Here is a 13400-nt window from a genome sequence, read left to right on the forward strand (position 1 = left end):
CCTCCCTCCGGGGCGGTGTTGGGGCGGCGAATGACAGGCGGAGAGCGTTTTAGGAAGTGCTGGAGTGTCCCGGGCAAGAGGAGGGAGCCTCTGCCGGAAACTCTGCGGAGCGACTGCGGCAGGCGGTGAGTGCCTCCTGGCTGAGCGCAGGGGTCCACTGTGGGGGCAGCGGGCTGACAGGTGGTCCCAGCCAGGGGTGCCGGTGGGGGGCCGCGGGACAGGGGGTCTGGAGGGTCTGGCGCTGAGGCTGTTGCTTCCTCCCGACCCGGCTGGAGGGGCAGCAGGACCCGCCACCAGAGTGTCCACTCCAGGCTTGGTGTCCCCGCCCGGCGGGTGGAGGGAACCGGCTGGGGTCCGAGTGGAGCTCGGAACCCCCCCCCAGGCTGTGGCCCCAGGGTCCTGAGGGTGGCGGGTGCCCTGGGCACTGACCTAGCTGCCGGGCAGGTGAAGGACTTGTTGGCCCCTGGGGTCGCGGCCGGTCCCTGGGTGCTGGCGCAGGACCTCCGGACAGGCAGATCAGGGAGGACCGGCTGGTGAAGGAGCGTTGGGGAGCCTGGTGAGGAGGAGGCCCAGGATGTCAGGCAGATTGCCAGCCACGTGTCCGTCTGTTTACTCACTGGAGAGCTATTTCCTGAGCCTCACCCTGTCACCTGTCACCGTCCTCCAGAGAATGAGCTGGGCCGCCTAACTCACCAGCGGGGTCCTGGGCTCTGCAAACCGGCTCTCAGCCCCGTTTTGTGCAATGCCCTCCCCCAGGGCTCGCCTAACTGCAGCCTTGCTCACCGGGGAGGTGGTCCAGCTCGGTGAGGACAACACGGGCTGCAGGTGTCCCCAGGCCCTCTCCCAGGTGCGGGGACAGCTGGACATTTCCTGTCTGCTTGGGAGCCGCCTCTGTGCAGGGGACCTTGTGCCTTGTTCTGGAGTTTCTCTGTGGTGTTCCTTGCTGGGAACAGCCCTAAAGCCCGAAGAGCACGTTTCTAGGGGGGTGTGTTCTGTCCCCTTCAGTCTGAAACTCAAAGAGTCATCTTCCTTGGAGGCAAAATGAGTCCCCGGGAGATCCCAGGATTCACCAGAGCCCCCTGTCCGGGGCCACTGGGATGGGGCTGGGCTCCCGTCTATGCTTCCGTTGGGCTTGAAGAGGCCCCCCTGGGGCGGCATCTGGGAGAGGGAGGACCCCAGCCTCTGTTCCCCTGACAAGGATGCAGGGAAGTGTGTCCCCATCCAGGCTGCCCCACTCCCCGGTGAGGTTCGCCAACACACACTTACAGAATCCTGAGGATGGGGTTACACAACTCCTGATCCACCTGCATTCCAGACACCTGCGTGGGCGCCGGGCAGGGGGTGGCCCATCCGTGCCTGGATGGCACCTCGAGGAATCGTTCCTGGGTGTGTGTGTGTGTGTGTGTGTGTGTGTGTGTGGCACAGCCCAGCCCCTGACCGCCTGGACGCCAGCTGCGTGAATGTCAGCCTCCCGCCCCAGGAGGTCTGGGGTCCCACACTCACTGCTGCAGGGACACCGTTGACACCAAGTGCGAGCTGAGAGAGCTCTGGGAGAGGCCACAAGTGAAGATGGGTGGCAGGGGGGCCAGTCGAGTATGTCAAGGACCCTCTTATGGACGAGGTAGAGGACCCGTCTTTGTTGCTGCCAAGGCAGAATGAGAACCAGCGGTGTTGGCTTTTGGTGTACTAGAGGCATTGTAGACCATGAAGAAATTTTTTCTACACTCTTAGGTTCTGTAACCGAGACCTGCAAACTAAAATAAGGAAAGACGGGGGTGCCTAGCTGGCTCCGTGGGTGGAGCATGCTACTCTTGAATTTAGGGTTGAGCGTTCGAGCCCCATGTTGGGCATAGAGCTCGTCCAAAAAATAAAATAAAATAAAATACAAAATAAAATCAATAAAATGACAAAAGACAGATGGGCAGGAGAAAAGGTTGATTCTGTACGTGTACAGAGGCCTTCACGGAAAAGAAGTAGGTTCACAGAGATAGACTTATGGGCTTACCTGCCACTGCAACAACGGGTGACGCATTTTGGGGGGAGGTGACAAGCCAGAGGAAAAGGGGATTGGCATCATAGGGACAGTCAATTATGAGAATGTAAATGTTTTGGGGAAATGAGTAGGAGGTAAGTGTTCCTTGGTGAGGCTCGTCATACAGACTTTCCTGGAGAGAACATTCCCCCCTTTCCTGGGGCAGGGCACAGAGCAGGAATGGCTTCAGGAAGGGAAGTTTATGCCGCTTCCAGGCAGAGAGGAGAAGGGCAGGGAGTTTTTCTTGTCTCGGCTTTTTCTCAATCTCCTTCAGCTCAAAGTCGTCCTTATGGCAAAGTGGGTTATTTCAGGGAGGCCCGTTCTGAGCCCCCCAGCCCCCTGCTGTACCGGCAGAGCTCCGACAGTGGGAGACTCGGCCAGAGGAAGGGCCACATCCAGACCAGAGGGAACTCGTCCCTCGCAGACGGTGGGTCCGGAACGCCTGCGCGGTGGCTGGCATGCTGCGTGGTCCCTGTGGGCTCGGGTCTCACGCCTCACGTGCTTCTGCTCAGAACCCAGCCCACGACCCAGGGAGAGGACACGAGGGCTGCCACATAGGAATCTGGTGGTGGGGACACAGCTCAGTCCAGGATAGGCTCCTGCTGGGAAACCAGTACATGTCACCTCGGGGCTTGGGGGCATGGCTCTGTCCCCAAGGGTGTCCCCTCTGGGTGGCGGTGGCAGGTCAGGAGGCCGGGTTACAATGGACAGGCACATGTGGACCAGGGGCGAGGTCTTGCCCACTGGCCCGTGGAGCACTGCGGACACGTCCTTGGAACTCCCTTTCCTGTGCGTTAATGACCCGCACCGCCCACCTGCTGATGGTGAGCGGAGATCATGCCCTGCGTGCTGGGCACACCGCTGGCAGACACCGGAAGGCAGTGGCTGGGGCTGCAGGTTAAGGACCCGTGAGACCCCCTAGCATCCCCCAGCCCGGGGCATCTCCCTGGTGCCTGTAAGGGAGTGCGCTGTCTTCCTTGCACCAGAGCCCAGCACCCCAGCACAGGGTGCTCACCTGGGCCCTCAGACGCCTGCAACCGCGGAATGGAAACCGCGCAGGCTCTGCAGGCTGCCGTGTGAGCCCCTTCCCACTGCACGGAGGTGGGTCCCCTCGGTTGACCTCTGCAAAACTTCATTTCTTTCCTCAGGTCGGTCGCACAGGGTGGCCCCCGATGGGCGGACGGGTGAGCACTTCCGGCAGCTTCCAGAGCCTGCCATGCACCACAAACGCAGACTGGATGTCGGCACTGTGCCCCGTGCTGTGGGACGTGCCCCTCCACCAGATCTCCATCCCAGGTGAGGGCCTCCGCGTCCCGGCAGGGAAGCCGCCGCCATGGGATGGGGCTCGGGTGTGGGGAGACCGCATGGAGCACGTACGTGGAGACACACGGTGTAGGCAGGTGCAGTGCATGCCCGCGGCACACACACACGGTACAGGCACAGATGTGTGAACGGACCTGCACACGCAGGCAGACAAGACAGGGAGGCATGCACACGCATCGACACGGTACAGGCACAGATGTGCGTGAATGTGCACACGCATGCACACAAGACAGGCACACACGCACACACATACACAGACATGCCCTGCGTGTTTTCCCTTCTCCTTCTTCTCTAACGCAGCCCAGCAGGCACGTGCAGACCCCAGGGGAGTGTGGCTTCTTGACAGCATAGGGATTCGGGGTCAAGCGTCCCTGCTGCTCTGTCCCTCCGCGTAGCGAACCCGCTGGTTTCTCACGGAAGCCTTCACCACTCCCCACCCGCCGCGCGCTGAGTGTCTCTTGCATTTGGAGCCTGGAGGGTCCCAAGTGGGTCTGACCCACAAAGAGATCACACTGAGCACGTTGGGGACTGTGGGATCCAATGACCTGAGTCAGGCCTGCTGGGTTCCGCCGGGGCCCCTGGGGCTCCGAGGGCAGTGGGACGGTGGCCGCAAGGCTCTGCACGGCCGAGCACACGGGCGTTGCCAGTCTTCCGTGTTCGCGGAAGAGAAGCGTGGTGGATCCCGCCGTGTGTCTCCGCGGCCACGTCCACGCGGTGTCAGGAATTCCTCCCTCAAAAGCGGCGGATTTCTCAGCTGGGTGCATTTTCGCCGTTTTTGACATTTTCCCACAGTTTCGTATGTGCCTTTTCTTCAGGAATTGTACGACTTCTTCTTTCTTTAAAAGATGCATTAATTTGAGAGAACGTGCCAGTGGGGGGTTGGGGAGAGGCAGAGGGAGAGAATCCCGAGCACAGCACAGAGCCCGTTGCGGAGCTCGATCTCAGGATCCCGAGATCATGATCTGAGCCCAAAACGAAGACTGATGCTTAACCGACGGACCGCCCAGGTGCCCCCCAGAATTCTATGACTTCTTAAGGAACAGGCATACGCACTTTATCTGGTTCCTATGAATGGGGCGGAAGAGTCTGCGAATCTCCGACGGCTGCCTCTTGTCCCGTCAGCGGGACTCCCCCCGTGGCCAGAGTCCCTGGCTTGAAGGACTTCACAGATGAGAGAGCGCCTGGGGGTCAGGCGGTGTCCCTGCACAAACCCAGTTGTAGGCACTGGCCGGTGCCCCCGAAATTCATGTCCCCCTGCCACGAGTCTTGGAATGGGGCCTTTTGTGCAAATGGGGTATTTGCAGGCGTGATGAAGGGAGGGTGTGAGATGAGCTCGTCCTGGATCGGGCTGGTACTGAACCCGGTGACGGGGTCCTCATAAGACAGAAGAGGAGACGCAGACACAGAGAAGCTCACCCTAATCCGGCCTCACCAACATGCTGGAGGACAGCCATGTCCCTGCGTGTACTTCCTGGTGACCCGAGTCACTGAGGTCTCCCCTCCCCCCTGCCGGGGGGGGCTGTTTTCCAGGTGGGGGCATGTTTTCTGTGGGTCCCAAGGACTCTGCGTGCAGTCGAGATGCGGTTTGGGGGTAGGTGTCCTGGGGACCAGCAGGGAGTCATTCTGGGAGGTGAGAAGGGCCCAGGGCACAGAGGAGTGCCCGTCCTGGGGGTTCCATCTCCTGGGCGCCCCTCAGAATACATGGCTGTGGGCCAATAGCTCCCAGGCAGATGTGGGGGGGCCACAGCTGTGAGGGGCAGGGGACGGCCCAGTGCCGCTGGGGAGGAGCTCCTGGTCCCAAAGGCACCGAGGTCTGGGTGGCTGTGGGAGTGTCCCCGGGCTTCTTTAACGAAGGACCACAACCTGGGTGGTTCCTTATCACACCCGGCTGTGACCTCACGGTTCTGGGGCCCAGAACTGGGCACGTTCTGACCTCGGAGTGCCTGTGGGGCCAGCTCCTTCCAGAGGCTCCCGGGAGACTCCGTTTCTCTGCTGTATCCGGCTTCACGGGGCCCCTTCCTCCACCTCGAAGCCCACAACGTCCCTTCTGCCCACCGTCCTCTAACTCTGACCCCATCTCCCTGTTATGAGGTCCCTCGAGGCAAGATCGGGCCACCGGGTCATCCAAGAAGATCTCCCGCTCGACACCCAAAACTGGTCTACCAATTGCCTTCTGCCGTGTGGGATGACACGTCCCCCCTCCAGGGGCTTTCGGCGGAACCTCTTGGAGGGTCCCGTTCTGCCCACCGTATGGGCATTTGGACAAACGCGTCTTGGGGATGTGTTTGGGATGTTAGTTAGTCCAGCCTGGGGATATCCCGCCGTTTCTGATCCTGTGTTCCTCATAACTTTTCCACTGGGGATCATGTCCACGTGTCCCAACAGAACCCCGTGCTTTCATCGTGCACGAAAATCTGCCAACATCCAGGGATACCGTGGACGGCACACAGGACACGGGAATCTGGCCCGATTTGCCCTGTTAGCCGCGTGCCGGCTGGACCCGCTGGTCCCCTGATGGGGACGCCTCCTTACAGACCCTGAAGCTGGTCTGATCGCGCCCCTCTGTGAACACGGGACTGCGATCCGTTGTCGCGTGGGTCCCCAACAGCGCGTCTGACCGACTGTGCTGGGTTTCTTTCTTTCCAGAGCTCGTTGCTATATAACACACGTCCATTAGCACCTCGTAGAAAAGTTCCCCTTTCTTACTCTGCTTTACAGAGGTTTCTGGGAAACCTTAAACTTTTTTTGGTGTGGACGCCTCCGGGAGCCAGGAGCACACCCCGGGCTCTGTGGGGAGACAGCCAGCTTTGCACAGGGCTGTCCCCAGGTGATGTCTGGGGTTCCCCACCAGGGAGGTGCCTGGGGTCCCAGCGCTCGTCCTCTGCGTCCATTTCCGATCCTGTGTCTCGTATAAGGACCCCTGCCCCTGGATTGAGGTCCCTTGGTTCTGGACGACCGTCTGCGCACTCTGCAGCCGTCTGGTGGGCGTGCTTCTTGGGCAACGCCCGGTCACGCCTGACGCTGTGTGTTCCCCACGTGCCCTCGGAGCACACAGCCCAGGAGGCCCCGTGCAGTGTCCCCTGGTGTCTGCTTGCAGGAAGCCACGACACCATGACCTACTGCCTGAACAAGAGGTCGCCCATCTCCCAGACCCAGTCCCGGCTGCTGCAGCTCCTGGTCAAGGTCCTGCCCTGCGTCACCCGCCCCATGGTGCTCCGGTGGTCCACCACCCAGGTACGGGTCAGCAGCGGGGTGACCCGCGTCCTCCCGGCAGCGAGGTGCCCTGATCCCTGTGAGTGGGGGGAGTGGAGTGGAAATCGGACCCCGGACCCGTCCAGCAGACACACAACCCGCAGGACCCCCACAGCCCAGTGGTGAAGACCAGGGGGTCTGTAGTTTGGGAGGTGGATGAGGCAGGCCCTCACTGCGGAGGCTGGAGGCTGGCGTCTTCTGCCTCCAGGTGACCTCGAAGAGCCCTCAGTCCTGGGAAACACTCCCGAGCTGTGCGGGTGTCCCGAGGTCTGTTTGGAGATTTGCACACCTGTGAAAAGGACGACACAGAATGGCAATGACCAGTTTCTGTAGGGAATGCCGGGGAAAGGCAGGGAGGGGGTGCGTGCGGGGAAGGGCAGGTACAGGGTGTCCTGTCCCTGAGGTTCTGGGAGAGAATCAGCCTGTCCTCTCAATTTAGGGTTGGTCCATCCTCCCTGTCCAGCTTTTGTCTCCTGGGGTTTCTTCGTGGGGGAGGGGTGCCGAGGAAGGTCAGGGTGACCTGGGGTGTCCTCATGGTGGGGGGACGTGCTGGAGAAGATCAGGGTGACCCAGTCTATCCTCTTGGGGTGCAGGCAGCTGGCTTTGGGGTGGACACCAGCAGACCCTTAGCCAGCAAGCGGGGGAGGGGTGCCGGCCGCGACGGGGGCGCCCGGGTGGGGACAGCAAAGCGGGGCGCCCACCCAGAGATCAGCTCATCCCTCACTTCCACATGGGGCGGGGCTCAGGGGTGTATGTTTTCTGGTTCCAGGCTCTCCCGCTCCAGAGTCCCCTCCTCCCCCAGGCTCTGACCTTTGTGATTGCTGGGCTCTGGGAACTTCAGTCCCAAGGACACCATTAACCCCTCCCGCCTGTGGGTCTGGGTCTGGAATGTGGAGAAACCACATTCCTGACCGGTCCTTCAGGTGCCTCCCCCGTGGAGGTGGAGGCCTTCTCGTGGGCGGGTGAGCCGGTTCACAGCAACCAGGGAGACCCTAGGGTGCCCAGGTCCCTCGGTGCTGGGGGCCACAGTGCCAGGGTCCCTCGGTGACAGGCTTCCTCAGTGCTGGGGCCCCTCAGTGCCGGGATCCCTCGGTGCCGGAGTTCCTCGGTCCTGGGGTCCCTCGGTGCCGGAGTTCCTCGGTCCTGGGGTCCCTCGGTGCCGGGGAACTACTACGGGGTGGTTGTGAGGACGTCTGCGCTGTGCTGTGGGGGGCTGTTGAAAGGGCGGGATCCTTCAGGCAATCCCATGCAGGACACAACCAGCCACGCTGGCACACCGGCAGCAGACATAGGGGGTCAGTGGACCCTGTCATGGTGCGTCCCACGCTGGGAACTGTGCACACAGTGGGTGATTTTGCACAGAATGTCCCATGACCATAGAGCTGAGTACCCTCGGGAAGACAGGACGGGGGCGGGGGCATGATTTAGCTTCAGGGGCACAGACAGGGAGGGGCAAACAGGAGGAGGGCTGCTCCGTGCTCCTCAGGGGCCTCTCTGCCTGGTGGCTGGCCGGTTGTGTCCCTCGACACGCTGGGGGACACGTTGCTGTCCTCTCCAGAGTTTGCTGCTTTCCAAACCTTAGGACAAGGAGCCCCTAGCTACTGCCTAAAAATACAGCTCAAGTGCCTGAAGGGACATTTGGGGGAGACAACGATCGGTTTCCTCAGTTGCCTCCAGCCAGCACGTCCCCCGAGACGGCAGTGGGATCACAAGCCTGGGCACGGCGTCCGGCAGACCCGGGGGTTACCGCGGGAAGACTGGCCCGTCCCCTGGGAGTCGCCGGCACGGCTGAACTCCCCTGCGCAGACTCTGGGCCCCCTGAGAACTCGGGGTCTCTGAGCAAGGCCCCACCCCAAGCAGCCAGGTCCCCACAGGGTGCGCCCCATCTGGCCAGGTCCAGCGTGCACACAGGCCTCTGTGTGGTCTCCCCAACCTCAGTGTCCTGATCTGTCAGCTGGGGGACGAGCAGGAGGAAGGCAAGTTCCCCGCAGGGCCACCCAGGGCGTCAATGTTATTTCCGTGGAAATTTGTGCCTTTTCCCATTATGACATTGCCAGGAAGGGGACAGCCTTTTCTTCCCTTGACCGTCTGTGGACTCCTTCTTGCCTTTCCTGGTGCTGTCGGTGGGGTGCGGGACAACGGCCACTGTAGCAGATACCCCCTGCCACGGTGCATCCTGACCCGCAACCCACCCCGAGTGTCCAGGTGGGGCTCACGGAACCAGCCCAGTGCTACTGAGGCCCACAGAGGCTTCCTTCCTGAGGACAGCCTGGGCAGGGAGGGAAGCAGGACCCTGTGGGATGTCTGGAAGCCAGCCTCCCTCGTGGCTCTCCGTGGCCAATGTCTCCAGGAACGCATGTTCCCAAAGGCAGGGCCCCCGTGGCTTCCCGAGCCCCCGCAGACACCAACACGTACCGATGGGGTATCCAACCGCGGGGCTCACGGCTGGGCTGCTCCAACGCTACTCTGAGCCCGGGACGCAGGCCGTGGGCCGAGGCGGGGACCACGCAGTCCCTGGCAGTGACCACGGCTGTTTGTCCGCAGGTGCTGGGTGTCACGGAGCAGCTAGACGCGGGCGTGCGGTACCTGGACCTGCGGATCGCACACATGCGTGACGGCTCCGAGAAGAACCTGCACTTTGTGCACATGGTGTACACGACGGCGCTGGTGGAGGTGCGGGGGCGCGCGGGGCGTTCGCGACGGCGCTGGTGGAGCGCGGGGGCGCGCGGGGCGTACATGAGGGCGCTGGTGGAGGTATGCGGGCTCGGCGGGGACAGCTCCCGCCGCGGGGTGCACCCGTGACCCCGGCACGCGGGAGAAAGCCGGCCTCCGGGACTCGTGGCCGGGCGCCTTCCTGAGCTTGTGCCCAGACTCTGGGGTCCTCTAGTGCGTCTGGGAGTTTGCCATGTGGGGCCCCGTGTCTGCCCACCTTTGGCTTGCGGTGTCTTCCTTCTCCTCCGGCCGCGACCGAGTCTAAGTAGGACGCCTCACCGTCCGGCGTCACCCCTGCTTGGGGCCGCCCGTTCCCGCGGCAAGCCCTCCAGAGTGAGTGCGGTCAGGAGACACCTCAGGGGACCACGTTCCACGGGCCATTGGCTGGCCTTGGCGGACCCCTGGCACGTGCAGACGTCACACCTCGGTGCCCTCCGAGCGAGCACACAGACATGCAGTCACACACATGCACACGCGTGTGCTTCTGTCCCCGGAGCAATGGGCTGGTGGCCCGACTGTCTGCTGTACGTCTGCGTTCCTGCGGGACCCAGCCCCTTCGTCCCGTGAGCTCTGTCCGGAGAAGCCCCCTGGACCCGCGGGAGTGTCCTCCAGCGCCCCGGCCTCTCTCGGTTCGCTGTGTACCAGCTGCTGTCTCCCCTGCGCAGGACACGCTCACGGAGATCTCTGAGTGGCTGGAGAGCCACCCCCGGGAGGTCGTCATCCTGGCCTGCAGGGACTTCGAGGGCATGACGGACGGCCTGCATGAGTACCTGGTTGCCTGCATCAGGAACATCTTTGGGGACATGCTGTGTCCGCGAGGGGTGAGGAGGGCCCCCGGGGCCGGGAGTGGGAGGGCAGGCTTACCTGCTGGTTCTGCTGTGCGTGATTCTGGGAAGTCTGGTGCGTCCTGAGCCTCTGGTCCTGTGGATGTCCTGAGAGGAGAAAGACCCCGCTCGTCCCGTGCAGAGTGTAGCCTGCCAGAGGCCCCCGCGCTGCCTGGGCACGGGAGGACCACTTCCTTTCCACCTCAGGTCACACTCAGCACTGTTGGTCCCCCAGCACCCCTGGCTCTCAGACGCCCCGGTCCCCCAGCACCCCTGGCTCGGACGCCCCGGTCCCCCAGCACCCCTGGCTCGGACGCCCCGGTCCCCCAGCACCCCGGCTCTCGGACGCCCCGGTCCCCCAGCACCCCGGCTCTCGGACGCCCCGGTCCCCCAGCACCCCTGGCTCTCGGACGCCCCGGTCCCCCAGCACCCCTGGCTCTCGGACGCCCCGGTCCCCCAGCACCCCTGGCTCTCGGACGCCCCGGTCCCCCAGCACCCCTGGCTCTCGGACGCCCCGGTCCCCCACCGTCAGTGTCTCTCAGCGCCATCCCCCCCCAGGAGGTGCCAACACTGAACCAGATGTGGTCACGCGGCCAGCAGGTCATTCTGTCCTATGAGGAGGACAGCGTTGTGAGCCGGCACGCGGAGCTGTGGCCTGGGATCCCCTACTGGTGGGGCGACCAGGTGAAGCCCCAGGAGCTCATCCGCTACCTGGAGCGCATGAAGAGCTGCGGCCGCCCAGGTGAGCACGTCCCGTCCACTCATGGGACCCCGCCCTGCAGCAGGGCACACACTGGCTTGCTTCTGGCTCTCAGGAAAGACGTTTGGAAGCCGTCTCTTTTGTGTGTGTGCATGACAGGGATACGCGCGTGTGGGTGCGCACACACGTATATGTGCGTGTACACGGAGGCAGATATGTGGACAACGGACACACTGCAGGGAGTGTGCTCACGTGTGCACGCCTACACAGAGACGCAGACGTGCATGGCACACGCGTGTGGGTGGTGCAAATGCATGTGGGTGCGCACACGTGCGAATGTGCGTCCGTGCACACGGATCCAGACATGCGCACAACACGGACGCACATGCGGGCGGACACACATGCACGCGCACACGCATGAACACGGATGCGGACACACGTAACACGGATGCACACGCGTACGCAGTGTATGTCTGCAGGTGTACGTGTGCGTGGGTACACGTGTGTGGACTTGTGCCTACAGACGTGCACACGCTTCCTCGTGACGCATGTGCACACGTGTGCTGTCAACACCGAGGTGCGTGCCGTGTCCCCAGGCTGCTGATGGCTGTGCCGTGCAGCTGTGGTCTGCCGTCCTGCACCGCCGTGGGACCGACACGCACCCCGGGCAGCGTGCCATGCTCTCACACAGACGCGCTGTGCACGGTTTAGTGTGCAAGAGCCCGGACAGAGTGGCTGGCGGCTGCTGACCGTCCGTGTAGCGGCTGCTTGCTGGGGGTACGGGCACGGGCGGGGACCCTCCGGCCACCCTGTGTGGTGGGGGCGTGGTTGCTTCATTGGAGGACGAGGCGTGAGGAACGCCCACGACCCGAAGCTCACATCCGGTCTCTCTTGCCTCCCCGGCTGACCTGTCTGTCCGTCTCTCTGACTGCATCCCTGTCCCTGCGTCTTTGTCCGGTTTCCCGTCTCACTTCGGTGTGGTGCGTCCTTTGTACAATGGTTGCGTGGGGTCCCCCTCCCAGAGGTGACAGGGTTCTCCGCGTGGGCCCCTCCTGGGCGGCCGGCGTGGCACGCCAGCCGTGCTGCCAGCAGAGGGCCTCCAGGCGCTCACCCCGCGCACACTCAGTCCACCGTGCCCCATCGGGCGCCGGGTCCAAGGGCGCGCCCTGCCTCCAGCTCAGACAGGGCCGGTGCAGACTCGCGTGCGCATGTGAGCTCCTTCCTGTGGCACTGCCCTCAGGGCCATGTGTTTCCACGGGGGCCCCGTGGTCCGAGGGCTTCGTGGGGCAGCGGCTGCCCAACACGCCGCAGACCAGCCCCGCTCAAGGCTGTGGCAGAGGCGTCTGGGCTTGGTGGCACCCACTGGCCTGAAGGGACCTTTTCTTGATGGTGGAGGCCACGGCTTTACTTGTCCTATCCGTGGTCACGGGTGCGTGGCTGTGCCAGTGGAGACTCTGAGCGTCCCGGCTGTGTTGTTCCGTGTCCTGTTCCACATCCGTGGCCGGTGATGCGATGCGGTCATGGGTCCCGGTCGGCACAGCAGGGAGTGGGTCTGAGTCACCTGCATCGACGGCCGTGTTCAGAGCCGACAGAGCCCTCAGCGCAGACAGACTCGCGGGCGACACGTGTGCCAAGCTGTGCTGCGTGCTCGCCGTAGCCGGCTCCGTGCGCCTTTCCGCGGGAGGCAGCCGGGTTTAGGCCCAGACGCCGCACTGACCGCGGGCTTCCCGGTGTGTCCCGTGGCCCGTTGTTACGGAGCAGACTCCTGCGTGGCGCGCACCGTTGATGCGTGCCGTGGAGAAGGTCCGTGTGGTTGCAGCGGCTGGCAGTGCGGGGGGGGCCACCATTCTAGCCCCAAACCTGACCAAGCCCAGGCTCCCACTTGGCGCTCGTCCCACGGTGTTTGGAAAGCGCTCTGGGTGGAGGTAGCCCGGCCTCGTGGCACACGCGTGTGTGCGGACGGTCCACCCGCACAACGGATATGGATTCTCCACGGAGAGGACACGTGGTGCCGCGGATGGACCACGGACGCCTGGTGGTGGGGGAGGGAAGCCCAGACCCATGGCCGCATCGGGTGTGCGGGGGCACAGAGAACGGGAGCTCGTGGGAACGGGGCCTCCTTGGGGGATGAGAACGTTCCGGAACCAGACAGCGGTGGCTGCACAGCCACGTGAATGGGTCACAGGCTGCCGAGCGTTCTGTTTCCAGTACTGAATGCGGCACCTTGCGAATTTCCCTCCACATTGAAGGAAAGGAGCTGGTGGGGGCAGTGGGGGGCGTCACGCAACCACCGCTGAGAACCATGGTGGTCTTTGCCTCGGGGATGGGGCGCTGAGCTGCAGGGGCCCCCCCAGGCCGACATGAGGGGAACTTGTACAAGGGTCCCTGCCGCAGCCCCCCGTGGGCCTCCCACACTCCCACCTCTCCTGTGGCTCCGAGCCCATACAGGGTTCAGCGCTCACGTGGCTCCCACTGTTCCCACGGCTGAGGGCTCACGTGGCTCTGAGGGCTCTGAGCTGTTACTCCAGCCACCACACAGAGGTTGTGGGGACATGGA

The 13400-nt window shown here is 63.4% G+C and overlaps 2 protein-coding genes across 5 annotated transcripts in view; one reads left to right on the forward strand and one right to left on the reverse strand.

The window, feature by feature from the left end:
- Nucleotides 1–13400, forward strand: part of LOC123935775 (PI-PLC X domain-containing protein 1-like) — a 15101-nt gene continuing 1701 nt past the window's right edge. For 2 of the 4 annotated variants that reach the window (XM_045996583.1, XM_045996584.1), the window contains exons 1-6: nt 1917–2459; nt 3181–3328; nt 6453–6589; nt 9152–9280; nt 9985–10140; nt 10702–10885. In XM_045996583.1, coding sequence (XP_045852539.1) covers nt 2235–2459; nt 3181–3328; nt 6453–6589; nt 9152–9280; nt 9985–10140; nt 10702–10885 — 979 coding nt within the window. In that variant the 5' untranslated portion in view covers nt 1917–2234. Of the gene's footprint in view, nt 126–1916; nt 3329–6452; nt 6590–9151; nt 9281–9984; nt 10141–10701; nt 10886–13400 lie in introns of those variants that run through there. The other 2 variants (XM_045996586.1, XM_045996585.1) reach the window with 2 other exon arrangements.
- The window catches only part of LOC123935774 (putative GTP-binding protein 6), a 22590-nt gene continuing 15813 nt past the window's right edge, over nt 6624–13400 (reverse strand). The window contains exon 9 of the mRNA XM_045996582.1: nt 6624–6896. Within this exon, the coding sequence (XP_045852538.1) occupies nt 6833–6896 (64 nt within the window). The 3' untranslated portion in view covers nt 6624–6832. The remainder of the gene's footprint in view (nt 6897–13400) is intronic.

The sequence above is a fragment of the Meles meles genome, chromosome Y (genome assembly GCF_922984935.1).
Source record: "Meles meles chromosome Y, mMelMel3.1 paternal haplotype, whole genome shotgun sequence".
Taxonomy (NCBI): Eukaryota; Metazoa; Chordata; class Mammalia; order Carnivora; family Mustelidae; genus Meles; species Meles meles.